General features: G+C 42.2%; 1 protein-coding gene across 9 annotated transcripts in view; it reads left to right on the plus strand.

Moving 5' to 3' along the window:
* FAM107B (family with sequence similarity 107 member B) overlaps positions 1-19284 on the plus strand; it is a gene marked incomplete at its 5' end in the record, with an annotated part of 282323 nt that overhangs the window by 255358 nt on the left and 7681 nt on the right. For 8 of the 9 annotated variants that reach the window (XM_080658121.1, XM_080658123.1, XM_080658122.1 and 5 more), the window contains one exon: positions 16638-16821. In XM_080658121.1, the coding sequence (XP_080514247.1) occupies positions 16638-16821 (184 nt within the window). The remainder of the gene's footprint in view (positions 1-16637; positions 16822-19284) is intronic. The other variant, XM_080658129.1, reaches the window with a different exon arrangement.

Consider the following 19284-nt stretch of genomic DNA (forward strand, 5'->3'; position numbering starts at 1 on the left):
TACCTGGGCTATGCAAGAAGCTATTCTCTGGGGTTTAGTTAGAGCCAGATAATCCTCCAAAGACCCAGATAGAAACATGCCCCATTTTAATTGTGGAAGCAGAAATCAAATACCAATCAATTTATATTCTTATAATTATAAAGCATTTTAACCATTTAGAAAAACTTAACCATTGTTTCTGGCATGAAAGTCTCTCTTTGTGAGAAATTAAATTCTCCAGACAAACTCTAACAGTGAAATAGGAAGTAGAGTAAGGACAGAGCATGTCCTTCCATAGGAAAAAAATCTATTTGACCCATAATATGGCTGGAATTTGAGAAATAGCAGATTTGAGATGAAAAATTCTAAAATGATAGGATTACTGGCTCTCATTTTAGCAGTAAGGAAAACAGACCCAGGGAAGTGATAAGTCTGAATATAGGTTTGTGGGCCTTTTATTTGAGGTTCTTTCTACTCTCCCACACATGACTGGTAATTTACTGCAACAAAAGTGTTAATCCCATCAGCCAGCAACCACTAGGACCACATGTGCACTCATACTGAAGTTTGGTTCATTTAGCTGCAGTCGGTGGATGGAGACCAGGAGAATGCTAGGACTTTTAATTGGGTTGGTGCTTTTGCTGGGTGATTTGAAGGTGGGGTTAGGGAAATGGGGCCAGACCTGGTTAGGATTTGCTCAGGAAGCAGGCACAATTCAATAATCAAGTATCTTAATTTTTATCTAGGTGGCAGGAGATGAATTTGGGGTTAGATTGGTCACTTAGTAAAGAATTAGCAATTACATGTGTTAGTGAGGGAAGGGGGATGTGTAGTTATTTTTGTAATGGTAGTGTGGGCTCATTCTGAGCATTCTTTATGTTCTCATGGCAGTACTGGGGTTGGTTGTCAGTGATCAGACTTGTCTTTTCTGGTTGTCAGTAGAGGTGATCTTTGCTTTTTCAGTAGTGTATTATTCAATTACTAGAGGCCTGGTGCATGAAATTTGTGCACTCGGGGAGGGGGTGTCCCTCAGCCTGGCCTGCCCCTCTCACAGTCCAGGAGCCCCCGGGGATGTCTGACTGACAGAGTGGGCCTCAGCCGGCAGTAGGACATCCTTAACACTGCCGTGGAGGAGGGAGAGGCTCCTGCCACCACCGTTGTGCTCACCAGCTGTGATCCCGGATTCTGCCTGAGCGGCCCTCCCCCTGTGGGAGTGCACTGACCACCAGGGGGCAGCTCCTGCATTGAGCGTCTACTCCCTGGTGGTCAGTGCACGTGATAGCAACTAGTCGTTCCGCTGTTCGGTTGATTTGCATATTAGCCTTTTATTATATAGGATAGGATACCCTGAATGCTGATGCTTGAGGAAAAACAGGTTTTAATAAAAGAAGGATGAGGTATAAATGGACAGTCTAAAGAGGATGTCTGAAGTTGTTACTGTGTCTACTAGTAAGCAGTCACTGTTTTTTAACATTGTAAGTGCTCAGTGTTAATATTTCAGGTTAGAAAAAAGGCAGATGAGTAGTTTTCACCAACCTTAAGGGCTTTTTTCTTTTTTAATCATCACAATGACTTTGTGCTCTTTTGGAATTTGGTAGGCTATAGAAACAGAACTGTGGTGGTGTTATTAAAATACACTTATAATTTAAACATATTATCATCTTCAAAGATGCCATCCAGTTATTTATCAAGAGATAATGCTGCCAAAACCGGTTTGGCTCAGTGGATAGAGCGTCGGCCTGTGGACTGAAGGGTCCCAGGTTCGATTCCGGTCAGGGGCACGTAACTTGGTTGCGGGCACATCCCCAGTGGGGGGTGTGCAAGAGGCAGCTGATCGATGTTTCTCTCTCATCGATGTTTCTAACTCTCTATCCCTCTTCCTTCCTCTCTGTAAAAAATCAATAAAATATATTAAAAAAAAAAAGAGAGATAATGCTAAGGTTGGTGTTAGTGATAATGCCAAAAATACCAATCCACAAGTCAGTAGAAAATATAGAAAAATCAATGTAGGAAATTTAATATAGGAGTCAGAGGTGAGAGAGGCAATATGATATAGTGAAGTGTGGACCAGAGTTAGATACTGGTTGTAGTCCAGGCTTTGCTACTTTCTCTGTGAACTTAGCCAGGCCATCTGTAATAATGGCCTCAGTTTCCTCATCTGTAATTTGAGGAAGTTGACAATTTTCCAAACTTTCTGTCATTTCTCTGTGTTTCTTCCAAATTTTCTGTCATTAAATCCTTTTGAAGATAGTCTCCTCTTTTGAAAATATTTGTTTGGTTGCTTAGTTAGGCCAGGTCATAATTTTTATGGAATTATTATTTAGCTCTGAAGATAGGCACATTTGAGGGCTTTGAAAGCTAGCCCAGATGGAATTTTTTTCTAGTTTGTGTAGTTTCCTTCCTCTCAGGGGTGACTCGGCCTAAATCAACCATCTCCCCAGTCCATCTCCTTTGTCGTTTCCTGAAATGAATGACTGAGGTGTTTCCTCCTTAGAAAATAACATATAATAAAAGTGCTAAGGGAGGCCTCTTTATTCAGGAATTTACAGTTTGGGAATAAAGTCTGGTAGCATTTGTTAGCAAATATGAATTTTGTGAACATAAAATAGCATAATATAAAACATGAAATATTGTTACGTATAAATTTTGAAGTAATTTAGGACTCTTCCCCCAAAAGAAATTGATCAAAACTTGCATAATTTCAAAGATGGTGGGCCAAATGGTTTGTAGTGAGTGTTTATGGGATTGCCACTTGGCAGCTTCACTTTAGCTGGCAACAGAGAGGCCTTCTATATTTAGTAGGTATCATGCTCTCCATGCTCTCTGTCACTGGTGGGCATTAAGGTTTCTGCTAACGTGGGCCGGTATTTATGTATTTATTTTTACTGATTTTTTTTAATCCTCACCCAAGAAGTGAGGATATTTTTTCCATTGATTTTTAGAGAGAGCGGAAAGGAGGGGAGAGGAGGAAAGAGAGAGAAACATTGATGTGAGAGAAACACATAGATTGGTTGCCTCCCACTTGTGCCCCTACTGGGTCAGGGGTTGAACCTGCAACCGAGGTATGTGCCCTTGACCAGGAATCAAACCTGTGACTCTTTGGTCCATGGGCCGATGCTCTAACCACTAACCCATACCGGCCAGGGCTGTGGGCCTGTATTTAATGTTCACATAAGTCTAAACATGTTTTTATAGCCTTCAAAAATGTCAAGCAGGTATTCACCGAGAGGTCTGTCAGTGGTGATACCAGTGGTAGTGCCAAACATCCCCACCCCCAGTCAATAACTTTGTAACAGCAGTGCTAAAGTCCCATGAAGAAAACAAAACAATAGGTAGGATGCATCATACTATCAATTTAGGGGAAAGAGCACAGATCACACATCCAAATCCTATATGAGTTAACCTAGAGACACACTAGAACAATGGTTAAGAGTGTAGACTCCAGAGGTAGCTATATGATGCTGCTTTGTAGCCTTAGCTGAGTTACCTAGCTTCTCTAGGCCTTAGTTTTCCCATCTGTACAATGGGATGAATTTTAGTATCTACCTGAAAGCTTGTGTGGCACTTAGTAAACATGAAAGCACAGATTGGTGGGCCCACCCCCAGTGATTCGGCATTTGCATTTAACGGGTTCCTTGCTAGTGCTGATAATCAGAAGCTGGTCCTTGGACTGCACTTTGAGTACCTTCTGTACACACAAATGCACATAGTAGAAAACAAAGGGCATACTGTTTGGAACCTGATATTTTCTCCCATTTGATACATTGTGAATATTTCATCTTTCCTTATTTATTTTAATAATATAAATTTTAGGCTGCATTGTATTACATTATTAGATGGTTATTGGCTTCCTTTATTTTTCTCACTATCATAGATAAAATATACTTATACATACATTTTGTGTATATTTCTGATTATCTCCTTGGAGTAAATTCCTGGAAGTGGAATTACCAGAATCAAGGGTGGTATGTACACGTTAAAGCCTTTTCTCACATACTACCAACAAGTTCTTCAGAAAGGAAATAGCAAAAATTTATCTTTCTATGAGTAATCTGTGAAAGGAGACACTGATTTTCTAAATGTAAGATGAAGAGAAAACAACTTATTAACCTTACAAAACTCATATGTATTTGGGATTTGGTACAAGTAGGCAAGAAGAGTGTCTGTGGATTTATAAAGACAAAGATAAATGAAGAGAGACTAAGGGAAGAGCAATAGGGACTGCCTTGTGGCTTGAGTGCAGAGTAGGCTTAGGATTCAGATTTGAATTAATTTAATTATAGTGTAATACATACTTAATATATGTGATTTTATGCAAAGAAGAATAAATGGTGCTTCATTTTTATTTATCAGCTATGGTATATGTGTGCTTCGTGACTGTGATATCTAGGAACCGCCTGGATTGGAGTTTGGTTTAATAAAGTCTACCGTGCTCCGTCCTGTGTGGACATCTCTAGCCTGGGGCCTAGCAGTTGAGATTCTTCTAAAGGGACTTGGAATGAGGGTGGCTGCGCCTGGGGAGCATAACTAGGAGAAACCTACTCAGCATAGATGTCATGTGGAGAAGTCTGTGATTCATGGGAACAGGGTGAGTGGCAGTGGCAGCCGAGGTAAGGTATGTGTGGAATGTAAGAGGAGTGCCCTTCCCAGGTCTGTCTGGCCCTAATGGTCTCTCTGAAGCCCTTGACTCCTCAGCCTCTATAGTGGAGACAACAGGTAAACCGGATTCTTCTCTTTTACCAGAATGTTAGAACTAGTAGGAATCTCAAGGGTCATCTGGCCCAGCCTCCTCTTTTTACAGATAAGGAAATAAATAATTCATTATTTTCAATTAAACTTCACCTTATATGTTTTTAAAGTCAGATAGTCAATCTTGCAAGAGAATTGGCTGGTTTTCCTTTCCTTGTTCTGGAAGAGCTGAGCTTTTGAGAATTGAAGTGGTTGAATGATAAATAGTAAAGCAGATAGCCGGGGTGACTGTGGTTCTATTGTTCATCCTGGGGACACTGAATTGATTTAAAGTCAAACCTGCACTAACCCCGAGTCACAGGAACTTCACTGTACCTCTCTTTAGATCTACATGCTCCTGCGTGGTCCCAAAACTTCAAAGGAACCTTGCACATAGGGTAGCTCTCTTCTTGTGCCAGTCCCATATTTTCTGGATTTTATAAACTTTCGTTTTCTAGTGCAATTTAAAAAAAATATGGTGTTTTTTTTTTCTTTTCCTTTTAGTAAAAAAACAAACACGTGATCAGTATTTCTTTTAAAAAGCAACAGCTACTCTGAGCACAAACTGCCTTCTACCACTGGTGATGCTGTTAGATCAGACACTCTTCACTGGTAAAATAAGGGTCCTTGAACTTCAGACCTCATCAAGCTGCTTTATGTAGGAGACAGAGAATGTCTGAATCACTTAATGATCATCTATCAAATGTTATTTGGTAAATGTATTTTATTCAGTAAAAGGCAATTTTAAGGCCATTGAGTTTAAGGTGATCAATTATTGAAGAAATCTGTTACTTGGTCAAATTCTTCAGAAAGGAAATAGCAAAATTTATCTTTCTATGAGTAGTCTGTGAGAGGAGATACAGATTTTCTTAATGTGAGAGAGTGAAGAGAAAGCAACTTATTAACTTTATAAAACTCATATGTATTTGGGAATTGGTGTATTTCAATTGCTTAGAGATTTGTCCTAATTAATGAGCTGCATATTAATGAAGTGCTAATTACTTCCTGGGAATATTTATGCAAGCTTGTGTACTTATATTTATTTCCCATCAGGCAACAATCTGAGTTATCTTTCTGTGGCAAAAGACTCATTGCTCATACACAGCAATTAATGTTATGGACTTTTATGGAGGGTTTTATTGGGTCATCTTATTTAAGAGCGAGCATAATCAGATGGTTTAGAAAAATGGGCATTTGGTTGGGTTCCCTTTTCTGATCTGTTATCAAGAGAAGCAGGCAGTTGTTTGTCTAACTCATTCTGAGCTCCTTCAAGATCAAATGAGGACAATTTGTTCAAAGCATGAGTTGACCTCCCCCCGCTCTCTCCTTCTGGCCCCAGTTTTTGGTCCCTTCTGTAAATCTGAACTCTTCTCTTGACCTGAGTGTCAGCTGGTCAGATTTAGTAGAGCAATATTTGGAAGACATACCGAGATGTTTCTGGGGATAATAGTCAGGCCTTCCCTTTGTGAGTTTAATGTAATGGGTAACAAAACTTCTAGTTGTTGTTGTTGTTGTTTTAATACTAGTGGCCTGGTGCACGAAATTTGTTCACATTAAAAGGGAATTAATTAGAGGAAATATTTTAATATTGCTATTTGCCCTTTCTCTATAATAGAAGTGTCAGAGATGAAAGAAAATTAGTAAAATGTATATGAAAATCTCCCTCCTATCAGAGTCTGGGGCATGCCACGGGACCCAGAGTCAAGTCCCCACACACCTGTGCACACTGAGAAATCACTTGAGACCCAGACCCGGCCGACTGCACACCTGTCAAGCCCCGCCCCCCCACAGCGTCATGTCAGCGCTGGGCGGGGATGCACGCAGGCAGCCTCACGTTAGTGCTGGGCAGGCCTCCATGTGCCTCCTCCGGGCTGCCCCCCAGGCCAGGCTGCATGGTGGGCCTGCATATGCTTCCCCTGGGGGTGGCCTCCGGGCCAGGTCACACAGGGGCCCTCCTGGTGATAGCAGTCCCCGTCCACCTGCTCCTGCTGTGTATGCTGCCTGCTGAGCGGTCATGATGTGATGGCATCCTGGATAATTTGCATATTCCTCTATTGTTAGTATAGATATTTTTATTGATTTTAGAGAGGAAGGGAGAGGGAGAGAGCAATAGAAACATCAATGATGAGAGAGAGTCGTTGATCGACTGCCTCTTGCATGCCCCCTACTGGGGATTGAGCCCACAACCCAGGCATGTGCCCTTGACCAGAATCGAACCTGGGACCCTTCAGTTCACAGGCCTATCTCTATCCACTGAGTCAAACCAGCTAGGGCAAAAGTTCCTAGTTTTTATTTTATTTTATTGAATTTTTACAGAAAGGAAGGAAGAAGGATAGAGAGTTAGAAACAACGATGAGAGAGAAACATCAATCAGCTGCCTCCTGCACAACTCCTACTGGGGATGTGCCCGCAACCAAGGTACATGCCCTTGACCGGAATCGAACCTGGGACCTTTCGGTCCGCAGGCCGACGCTGTATCCACTGAGCCAAACCAGTCAGGGCAAAAAAAAATTTCTAGTTTTAATGGAAGCAGATGGAAGAAGTATTAGTGCCCTGTGGGGATAGGAAGAAAGGAAACCTCAAGAGGAATCAGGAAAGGCTTCATGGAATGAGTTACTTCATTTGGATGCTCTAATCCTTCAATGTTTCCCCCCTTCACTCAGTACAGTTTTGTAGAGTGCCTACGGTGTGACACAAGCTTGGCACTGGGAATGCAATAGGGAGTAAAGCCAGATATATGCTGACCCTAATGGATTTTATCCAAAGGCACAAGGAGTCTGTGGCCCCAGCTTTCTATCAGTTCTGCATCAACTAGTCACAGTATGACTACTGTATGGCTTATGTATGAGGCATGTGCTAGAGCCATGGGGAGTGATTTCAGTCAGTCCGAGGTCTCTTCCCTTTTGAAGGGACACCCTTGAAGGGAGACAACATGGAGACACATGAAAATTTGACTCATGATAAGTGTCAAATTCATGGTAGGGAGGGAGATCAAGTAAAACTGTACTCAGATCTACTCAGAGCTGTTGTCTAGATGAGCAGGAGATAGCTCTTGAGGAGTGGCCATGGGTAGACTCATGGAGAGGTAACCCTCACACACACTGTAGAAATCGCCTAGAGCAGTGGTCGGCAAACTGCGGCTCGCGAGCCATGGTTTGACGCTCTGTTGACTAATGAGTTTGCCGACCACTGGCCTAGAGCATGTGGGGCTTCCAAAGGCAAAACAGAGGGAAGAGTGTAGGGCCAGGGACCTGTTCCTGGAGAACTGTTAATAACAACAGATGAAGAGGGAGGGGATGCTTGAGCAGACAGAAGGGGGGTTGTCCAAGGGTTGACTTTTAACTCGAGGAGATTGAGAGTGGCCTCGAATTCCAGGCAGCGACTGAAAGGAGTGAACCCTAAGAAGCCAGGAGCCCTGGGAGCCTGAGAAAAACCCCTGAATGTGGACTGTTATTGGAAGAGCATATACTGCTTAGACAGTGAATGTTCGTTGCACAGAATTTGTTTTCTGTCATGATTTTTTAATGATCCAGTGGTGGCTTTTTGTCACTGGGTGCCTCACAGATCACAGCCCTGTGGACCTGTTATTGGAAAGAGACCAGGCCCATAGTGGGTCTGCCTATGGTTGGCCTATAGTGTGTGGGTTCTTGTCTTTGTGCAGGAAAGGTTTCACAATATGAGTTATTTTGAGAGTACATTTATTAAAACTAAGGACAGCGAAATAAAGAAGGGCTTATGACAGCAGAAGCAATAGGAGAGAGCCTACGCTAGGCTGCTTTGGTTCTTTAGCAGTGTTATCGGAAAGAAATGAGCCGAGGAGGGGCTGCTTTGGCTCACTGAAAAGTCCAATCAATTGAGCCCGCAACAGGGCATGTGCCCTGATCCTGACCAGGAATCCCTGGGACACTGGGAAATCAGTGTTTCTTTTGAAAGCCAGCAACAACCGCCAGTATTTTGACACACCTGAGAAGTTACAGGTGCCTCAGTCCAAACATAGGTCTCAAATACTCTTTTTCTCAAATACTTCTAGTGGTCAAAACTAGCATTCAACAAGTTTCTGGGCTGTGTGGGCACTGATTATTAGCACAGACGGTTATAGCTGGGTATCTGTCTATAGGCTGCTCTATGTCCACTACCACAACCCACAGCCACTCCCATAGCCTCAGAACAGTTCCATATTCTTAGCCCTCTACTTGTGGGCAAGTTTCTCCTCCTTCTTGCTGGCAGGTCTGGCAGTGCACTTCTGTCCAGATCCATTGGATCTGTCCACCCATCTTAGCGATATCCAGGCCAGATGTGGAATCTGTTGAGAGGAGTTGCTGGGCCACTGTAGCAAGGTCTCACTTTCTTGTTCTCCTTCTTGATAAAGTGGGCCATGGGGTCCCTCTCTTTCTTGTTCTCTCAGCATCCAATCCAGATCTTCATCAATATAGCGGGCCAGAGGCTTTTGCGTTTCCTTGATTGCATCCTCCACATTTTGTTGCTGCTGCGGCTCTGGACAAGTCCTTTTCCCCACTGGGCATACAGCTCATCTCTCTCGGAGCCCTCTGATTTTCTCCTTTGCTCTAAACATTCCAGTTTCAAATTCTTCTTATGACCACACTTATCTCAAAATATGGTTTCAGCACACTGGAATTCAGCTTCAAATGCCATGGTTTCTTGGTCCTGTTTCTTGAGTTCCTGCTGCTCTCGCTGTTTGTCAGTTAACACCAACCCAGTGTTAGCCCCAGAATCATGTGTGCAGCCTTCTTTCCCAGAGGCGAGCCCTTCGAGGTGGAGCCAGGTTGGAGGTGGCAGATCTGAATCAGAAGCTTTTTGACTATCACTTGGGTGGGAAGAAGAGTCCAACAGGTGACTCTGCTGTCTTCTAGGTGAAGAGCTTGTATGAAATTTTCTATGTCTGGTGAAGAGCCTTTAGAATCATGCTGTATATTTCCGAAATGGAATTTTGCTTGCTTGTTTCATGGATAAGAGAGGTCCGAGTCATATTCATACTTGCTCTTCTTTGGGACTGAGGGATGAGAGGGAGCGTCCTGACCCCTTCCAATGTGAGAAGTTTTGCTAGAGCAGCCGTGGGCAAACTACGGCCCGCGGGCCGGATCCGGCTGTTCTATCCGGTTCTCTTGCTCTCCCCTCCGCTCCTTTACTTTGAGTTTATATTAGTTCACACAACACTCCATCCATGCTTTTGTTCCGGCCCTCCGGTCCAGTTTAAGAACCCATTGTGGCCCTCGAGTCAAAAGTTTGCCCACCCCTTTGCTAGAGGCTCTTTCTGGGGCTTTACTGCTTTTGGTTGTGGGCAGTGAATGAGGAGCCAAACTGGGGGTGTCATGATGGCCCCTCCTATGTCCAAGTAGTCAAGAGTGCTTTTAGGTTGAGATGAGTCAGGGGAGCTGTTACGGGCCCTTTTGTGGAGAGAGAGAGAGATCTGAGGAACTATAAACAGCCCCGCTATGAACATTCTTATATTAATATTTATGTCTTAAAATGTCTTTCCTGATGTTTATCCTCACTTTAATGTGTTCTTCTACAAGGTGTTTTCTGTTTGGGATTATAAAGCTACTATGATGTTAGAAAACTTCTACAATCTTTTGGAGAAATAGAGAAAATAATCCTGTTAAAATGAAACCCAATTCTTCTTTCTCATTATTTCAGACCAGAGAGTGGAATGCCAAAGAGCATTCTTTGGGAATCAGACCCGAGTTCAACTCTTGGTTTTGCTGTTATTTATTGCCAGTGACAGTCATTGAAGGTTTACTATTTCTAACACTGCATTTGCTATGCATTTCTTATTTGCCCTTCATAACAATCCTATGAAATCATCTGCCATTCTTTTTTTTTTTTTTTTTTTCCAACTGGTGAGGAAACATGCTAAAGGCACATGTACAGTAAATGAGGAAGCTGGAATTTAAACTTTGTCAGTGTGATTTGGAGCCCATGTTCTTGAAGCTGTCTGAGCCTCCTCCATAGACAATCGTGAATAAATAACCCTATCTCATAGAGCTGTCATGAGGATTAAATGATGGGGAGAAGCTGTGTACAACATCAAGGGCGGACACACAATGACTCCACAATGGATTTCTTCCAGGGCATATCTCTAATGCTTTCTGTGTGTACCTTTACTCATAGTGCTGGGGTCCATGGTGAGGCCTCACTACTCTCTGGCTGTCCTGAAAAGGGACACCTAGTTATTTGTGGAGTCATCGCCACCTGCTGGTCTCACCTCACCCAGACCAGCTTATCTTTGCTATTGACATGTGTTCTGTCTTCCTGAAGTTTCTTGTCTTGTTTCCCACTTTCTAAATATAAAATATGTGCCTTTTATGTAAAAACACATTTTATAAAAAAACTGATGAGAAAACAAGTTTGATATTTTCCCAAGAGCTTCACTGTTTGACATTTATACAGCAGCATATTTGTAGCCAGTTTACTGAGAGTTTGGAGTTCCGGCAGTAGTGGGGCTGGGCAGAGGGAAAAGTCATGTTTCTGCACTTGCATAGCTTGCTCTGGTTGGGCGTCATTTGTAAGCCTTAGTTTAGGTTTGTGGCCACAAAGGCCCTGTGGGCCCTCGTCCAATGCCTGTGGGTACTAGATGGCGTCACTGTCTCCTGGTCCAAAACTGAATTTTAGGTTTACCTTAGGGTCAGGCAAGTCAGGAGTTTGTCAGCAAAAGGCTTTGCTTTTTTGGGAGAAATTACCAACTTAACTCACTTTTCTCTCTTTTCTCCTCACCATCATCCTCCCTACTGGGAATCCTGGGTACAGAGCAAATGGCTGGGGATCCAGGTTGGCCCAGGCCTAGAGTTTGCTGGCCTGCAATCAAAAGTGACTTGGATCTTTCAGATATTGTTGGTGGATTGCTAGAATCCCTTAGAGACAGCCTGGGAAATAAACTGTTTTAAAGAATGTCTTGGAATTACTTTAAATTTTCCGGAAGTAGCTGTAGGAATTCAGAAGTTTAATTGTTTAGCTTCGATTCGTTATAGTACACCTGAAAAATATATATATTACTATGCTTCATGTATTGTTTTAAAACGCATTCAACTGTTAGTCCTTATAGGTACAATTAGATTTTTAAAAATTAAAGTTTTTGGAGTGACATTAGTCAACAGGGTCATATTGCTTTCAAGTTTACATTTATTTGATACACGATCTATATATTGCGTTGTGTGCCCACCATCCAAAGTCAAATCATTTAGGTGATCATGAAGTTTAACATAACCTCTAAGTTCTGACCTTTAAATCTCATTGGATGAGGTTTTTAAATTTACCTTTCTGAAGTAGAAATATGCAAATAAACAACTGGAGCCAAAAAAGTATGATGAAAAATCCAGCTGCAATAAATGTTTCTTAGCACAGTTGTGAAAATTTTCTGTGGTAATGTTTATTAACCTCTAAAAAGCAGTTCACATAAAATACCCAGGATATGCACAGAGCTGGGCCCAGAATGAACTTCTGGAAGGGGGGAGACAGGGAGAAAGAAGAAGAGCAAGAACCCAAATCCATCTATAAGGATGGGATTTCCTTATTCTCTGGGAGAGTGGAGTTTAGTAATATCATTTGTTGACTTACAAAATTTAAAGGCAGAATTCTATCAGGTAGCATTTTCAGTGCATATTTTTAGTATAAAATGCAATTCTGTGTTATTATTTATTCAACTTAAAATCTTTGAGTTGGGTCCCCTCCATCTCAGAACAGACCCTCACCATCAGTCCTGTCCGTGTTCTTGCTATACACCCTTACAGTCTAGCTGGAACCATTCAGAACTCTGAGTAGCACTTTGAAGGTGTGATAGACCTTTTTACACTTTCCAGAAGTTTCTTAATGTGTGTAGAACAAATAGGTCTTAGCACTATAGAAGCTTACCATTGAGAGGCCTGTGGGTCATGTAGTTGAACTCCTATGTTTTTTAAAAAGCCAAGTCCTAGAAAGTTGGGAGTTTTGTGTACAAGTTTTGCTAGACTATTAAATAAAATATGATATGGCATGATCATATAGTTTGGCTAATAGTAACTTCCATTGATTGAGTTCTCCCAGATGTGCCAGGGATTATACAGAGTACTCACATCCACATTTCAACCAGTTCTTGCAACCACACCCGTTTTTATATATGGGAGAACTGAGGGTCAGGGGAGTTATTAAGCTTGGTCCAAGATACCAAGCCAGTTTTCTTCCTCTCACACTGAGTGGACACCAGTTTTTCTTCACTGACTTGGTACTTTAAAAATAGATTACTTTATGAATCAGTTACTTGACTAGAGGAGTGAATATGAAAAGAATGTCTTCATGTTTATTTCTGGAAGGATGTTTCTTGTAGTAATAAGAATAACCACTTACAAAGCGTGTTTACTTCCAGACATTTGTGTCTCATCTTTTCTGTCAGGCTTCCCTATTACTCGATGCTCAGTGAGGAAACGGGCTTGTCCTCCCAACTCCAAGTGCTCTACTTGCTGCAGTGCACTCAACAAGCCATGGGCTCCCTCTACTGGTAGCTAACTGTGACTCTGTTCATTTAAGTTATTAATATTTACTGGCCCAGTCAATGAGGAATGCGACTATAAATGAGATGTGGTCTTTGCAGTGAAGAGATCATATATATATATATATATATATATATATATATATATATATATATGTATGTATTTCTGTAATATAAGATGGATATCAATAAATACTAGGAAAGGGGGGACAAAGAAAATTTCATAGATGTTTAGAGGTCAGAGTGTTTGGTTGCATTTGGGAAATTAGGGAAGGCTTTGTGGAAGATTTGACATTTATCTGGATCTGAAGGGGTGAGTGAGGTTTGGCTTGTGGCAGTCCAGGTATGGGTAGGAAGATGATCAGCACCCCTGCTGGAGGGAGCAGTGCTTCAAAGGAGCTGGGTGAGGAAGGCAGAGATGTGTGCAGACGCAGGGAGCAGAAGTGCTTGTTTCCATTCAATCAAAGGATAGGATCTGTGGGATGGAGCTGTTGTGTGCCCACCCTTAAGCCCTTAGGATCAGAATGGCATTTCCCAGTCTTGATGGCCATGAGGAACATGGTTGGCAAAGGGAAGAAGTTGAACAAGGTCATAAAGGTGGTTGTTGCCATATGTTGGTCATGGTTCTAGTGTGGAAAGTCACTGAGAAGTGGCCAGAACCAGCTCCTAGATCCTTCTTTAGCCACTGCCACTCCTATATGCACACAGAGTGACAGAGATTGTTCCCCGTAGTTCAGCCCCTCCTTACTAAACGACCTTTCCTGGAACCCAGTGTGGTCTGCTGCATGAGGGGTATAAGGACTGCAGCCTGGTCCACAGGCAGGCTTACAGCTGACGCACTTGACTCAGACCCACGGGCTTCCATGTCCCCTTTCCAGTTGTGAAGCAGGGCAAGCCAGTGAAAAACAATGAAAATGTTTGCACCTTCCTTTACAGCAGAACTCCTCCAGCCCCCACCCACTGCTCTCTCCAGGCAGAGGCAGGCTGAAGCCCATCTTACTACACTGGTCCTGTGGGAGAAGGACTTACCAAACACTAAATCTGAAGAGAAATCACAAAAAATAACCCATGCTAGAACTTGTTCCCTAGACTCAGAACTAAGCCTTTCCCCCCTATTTTTAGAATTTTAATGGTTTTTAGAGAGAGAGAGTCTGGGAGAGAGATAGAAACATCAATGTGAAAGCTAAACATTGATCAGCTGCCTCCTACATGCCCCCTACTGGAGATCAAGCCCTCAACCCAGGCATGTGCCCTGACTAGGAATTGAACCAGTGACTTTTTGATGCACCAGGACAATGCCCAACCCACTGAGCCATACTGGCAGGGTAGAAGCCTTTTTGGCACACTGTAAGCTCAACCTATCTCGTGGCTCCCAGGCCCAAGACATGTGTGTACCCTGGTGCTGACCTTCGGAAAAGACGAGTGGAGATCTCACGCTGCCTCTACCTGTGGGAATAGTGGGAATGGAGGGACAGAGGAGGGGTACAGGCAAAGTGAGGACCTTGGAGTCAAGTCAGTAAGACAGGAAGGAGTCACCCAGGGTTTGAGTACAAACTGCCTTTGCCTTTTCGCCCTCACCACTAAGATATCTAGCAGGCATCTCCAACTCAATTAGTCCCAGATGAACTTGTGATCATATCTTCTGTCTGCTCTGCTCACAGCCTGCCCACCTCCACAATGCTCACCTTCTAGTTGCTCAGGCCAGAAACAGCAGCAGTCATCCTTGATTCCTCTTGTCTTTCACTCCTCATCTCCAGTCCTGCAGGAAATCCCAGAGGCTTTACCTTCAAAATACAGCGTGATCAGTCTGTCCTCTAACCTGCATTATAGTCAACCTGACCTAAACCATCTCTCACCTGCATTAATATAATAGCTGCCTCCCTGATTCCTTCCTTGCTTGCTTCAGTCTGTTCTAAACTCAGTAGCTAGAGTGATCTTTTAAAAACATGACTCAGATCTTGTCACTTCTGTGCTCAAAACCCTGAATGACTGGCTCCCCATTGTCCCTCAGCCTGAAGGCCAGAGTCCTTACAAACTGGCTTCTTTGCTATTCCTCACCCCTATCAGGCGCACTCCTTCCTGTGGCCTTTGCACAGGGTGTTCCTCTGTCTGATATGCTCTTTCCCACATGTCCACGGGGGCTTCCCCTCCCCCACGGTAGTAGTGACAGTAGGAGGCAGTGCTCTGCTTTGGGGTCATGGAGATTATCCGTGGTGTAGGGCAGCCAGACAGATCCTTTTATGGAAGCATACAGGCCTTCTTGTTTAAAGATTAACTAGAATGAAACTGCCGTTAGCTTTTAAAGACAGTTGGGACTGCACAGAGGGGTGTATGGTGCATTTCATTTTCAAGCGAGGATCACGTTTTTTGAGGGCCAGCATACCAAAGTCGGGCTGACTGTGATGGGACCACTGACTCAGCATGTGCGAGGTTTGTAATTCTCCATTTGGTGAAGGTTGAAGGCATTCTTATTTAAAAGAGCAATGCAGGTAGTGTTTACGGAATATTAGGTGTAATTTTTTAGATGTGTATTATCATTTGGTAATTTTGAGCCTTGATGATGTAGTTGTACATAAAATCTCCATAGAGATTATTTATTCTTTGGATGTTTATTCTCTTTATTAGCACAATATTTTTCTATAAAAATATTAAGCTTCATAATTTGGTAGAGAGAACATAGATTTTGAGATAAAAGAATATTCATTTTCACTTGAGCTTTACTACTGGCAATATTAGCATGGACAAGTTAGTTTTTATTTCTCCATTTTGTTGTCTGTAAAGTGAAGGTTCTAACTCTGCTCTTGGGGTTCCTGCTAGGATCAGATGTGGTCACGCTGTATCTAAAGCACTGGTCATGTGCAGAACGGCATTTCTTATTGGACATGTTAGAGTTACGGCATTGTCATAGCACCGTTCAGAGATTCAGGAAAACATCATTGATGACTTTTAAACCAAGACTTCTGCTTGTAGCGGATGGCAACTTGACCTTTTTTTTTGTTTTTTGTACACATCTTTCCAGTGCCCCTAACCATGCCAGAGTCCATGGATGCACACCCTTGTGTTCTCTCCTCCTGTCACCCTGCCCCATGTGTACACGCACACACAGTCTCCTCGGTGTTTGATTTCCTGGGCTGTAGGGTTGAGCTGGTCTATAGATGTGGTAGTGGGAAGTGTCCTGTGTGTCCTGAAATTCAAGGTCTGACCAGAGTCAGGTTAGAGGATTATTTGCTTTAGTCATTGACAGCACAGGACACTGTGGACATTCTTCCCTGTTCTTTGCTGCCCCAGTTGCATTCACACAGCTTCAGGAAATTTCTGAATGAAGTAGTAGAGTGGACCGAGGAGGGTGGCGTGTTCAGCATGTGCACCATGCACAGTGGCGCTGGCCACTGCATTTGTGCGAGATGTCTTCTCAGAAAAGACCACAATGAGTCTTGTCTTTCTGTTTCAGACAGCCCGTTGGAGGATCCTGACCTTAAGGACTCATATCTCATTCCAAGAAACATCATGGCTGAGCCAGACTATATAGAAGATGACAATCCTGAACTAATTAGGCCTCAGAAGCTTGTCAATCCTGTCAAAACATCCCGCAACCATCAAGATCTTCACAGAGAACTTCTTATGAATCAGAAAAGGTAAGATAGTTTCTTGAGCAGTTTCAGGGGACTTGTAAGGTAACTAGATTTAATTTTAATTATGTTTACGAAGGCTTAAAAGACTTTTTTGTTTCTTAACTATATTTGAGGCTTCCTTATTCCTTCTAGCATCCTTGAGCTAGGACGTCCCTCCAAAAAGTGAAGCCCGTATCAGGCACAGCTGCCACCACCAGTGTTATTCAGAAGTCTGCAGTTCTGTCTCCCCTTTTCATATGGATGCAGATTTTAAAATTTGGATGGAAGGGTCTCTATACTAAAGATAAAAGGGAGTGTCCTAAGTCAAAGAGAAATATTTTAAAGTCTATTTCTTAGATTTGTAAAAAATTTGTATTTTCCCCTTATATATGCGAATGTGTGGGAGGCAGATGTAAATATTGCCTGCTTCAGCATTTGTGAGTAGCAGCTTGAAGTCTCTAGAACAGGTATGGGGAACCTTTTTACTGCCAAGGGCCATTTGGTTATTTATAAGATCATTTGTGGGCCATACAAAATTGTCAACTTAAAAATTAGCCTGCTATATATGGTCAAACACTTAATTAACTCACCCCAATGCCTTGGCAGGGCCACACCAAATGATTTCGAGGGCCTTATGCGGCCTCTAGGCCGGATGTTCCCCAACCCCTGCTCTAGAAACACGTCAGTATTGACTGTAGATAAGAACACTCTTTCTTGCCCTGGCCAGGATGGCTTAGTTGATTGGAGCATCGTCCTCCCATACACCAAAAGGTGATGGGTTCAATTCCTGGTCAGGGCATCTACCCAGGTTGCAGATGTTCTCTCCCTCTGTCTTCCCCCCTCTCCCTGCCTCTCTCTCTAAAACCAATATTTTAAAAACAAACCCAAACCACTCTTTTTTGTTTATTCTTACTTTGTTTTTAAGTATATTTTAATTATCACTATCGTCATTTGTATTACTATTAATTGTTGTGGAGAGGAGAAAAACATTTATCTTCTATTTTCTTTATAAACCATTTGTTAGTTCCTCCTGTATCATAAGTAATTTTGGATGTTGGTTTGGAGAACTCTGCTTTTAAAGTGATGTTAGTCAGGGTCAGGAGACTGGGAGAGTGGAGAGTACAAAGGTATTTTATCTATTAGGGCATAAGGTTACCTTCTTTATTTAAGATATGTTAAGCTTTAATTAGAAGTATTTTGACACCTTCAGAATGAAATGGTTGATCTGAATTGCAAGACTATATAGATCACACATCAACACATCGAACTGAAGGATATGCAGACCAAGTTAAGCATTGGCCATGTTTTAGAGAGAAGGTCTAATTTAAAATTTTAAAAGATTATTTTAAAGGAAACAAGGCATCATTTTTATATCAGTTTTTCCGACTGTACCTCCGGCAGAACTCCTGTCCTAGGAACTCTCTGTAAGCATATCCTCCCCCTAGGTTGTGGGAATGTGGCTTACTCCCTTTCAGCCCCAGGGCCCACCAGCGTGGTGCTGCCTGGTTAATGCTTAGAAATTGAATGCAAGTTTGATCCTTTTCGGATAGTGCTTAGCTTCTACTGGTGTTTGTCACATAAAAGAAGAAGGAAAAATGGATTCATTATCATCATGCCCAAAGCAAAATAGGACTCTATAATTTCCTAAATAGGCCACAGAATTTAGAGACAATCCTGCCTGGGAAAGTCTGTGTTTTGGGAAGTCTGCTTTTGGGAGAAAGAAAGTTCAATATACTCCCAAAGAGAGTAACTAAATGGTTTTCTGTTGTCTTTACCTTCCCTTATCTGTAAAATGGAGTGGGCAAAGGTGAAACCAAAATTGGCAGCATAACTGTTTTCTGAATTATAGGCTACAATTTATTTTGCAAAAATTTAATAGTCTAGGTCTTATCTTTGTGAAATGTAGGTTTGTGCAATTGAATCTGTTATGCCAATTTTTTAAGAATAGGTACTTTCTGTGAAAATGGAATACCCTTCTGACTTGCTCTGGGTTATGCTTTCTCTTCTTTGTTTGCACAGGTGACTCTTTAGCCAGGCCCAGCTCTACTAATTTAGGAGAATGCTGGTGTTCCCTCAAGCACCATGGGGTAGAGAGGATGTGGGCTTTGAAGTCAGAGGGAAATGACTTTACGATCTTGGACAAGGTTCCCCTTCTTGAGGTCTGTTTCTTCATATAATAAAATAGGAGATAAAAATATCTTTCTTATAAAAATGGAAGTAAATAATAGCATGTATAAATACCTATTAAAATGCATGGCATATAGTAAGTGCTCGATTAATCCCAACCATCTTCCACTTTCTATGTAGTGCCATCTGGAAATTCCTATTACTTTTCCCCCTTCTTCTTTGAAAAGTCCTGGTGTGGCTATAGAAGTACATTTAAACAAAAGAAAGAAAAAGGCAGGTTTCAAAATCAAATGAATGTTTCTTATTCTATGTCTTAAGGTTTTTCAAGGGACAATCTTAGTTGGGTAGAGTCCTCTTATT

This window comes from Plecotus auritus, assembly GCF_963455305.1.
Source record: "Plecotus auritus genome assembly, chromosome: 1".
NCBI classification, from domain to species: Eukaryota; Metazoa; Chordata; class Mammalia; order Chiroptera; family Vespertilionidae; genus Plecotus; species Plecotus auritus.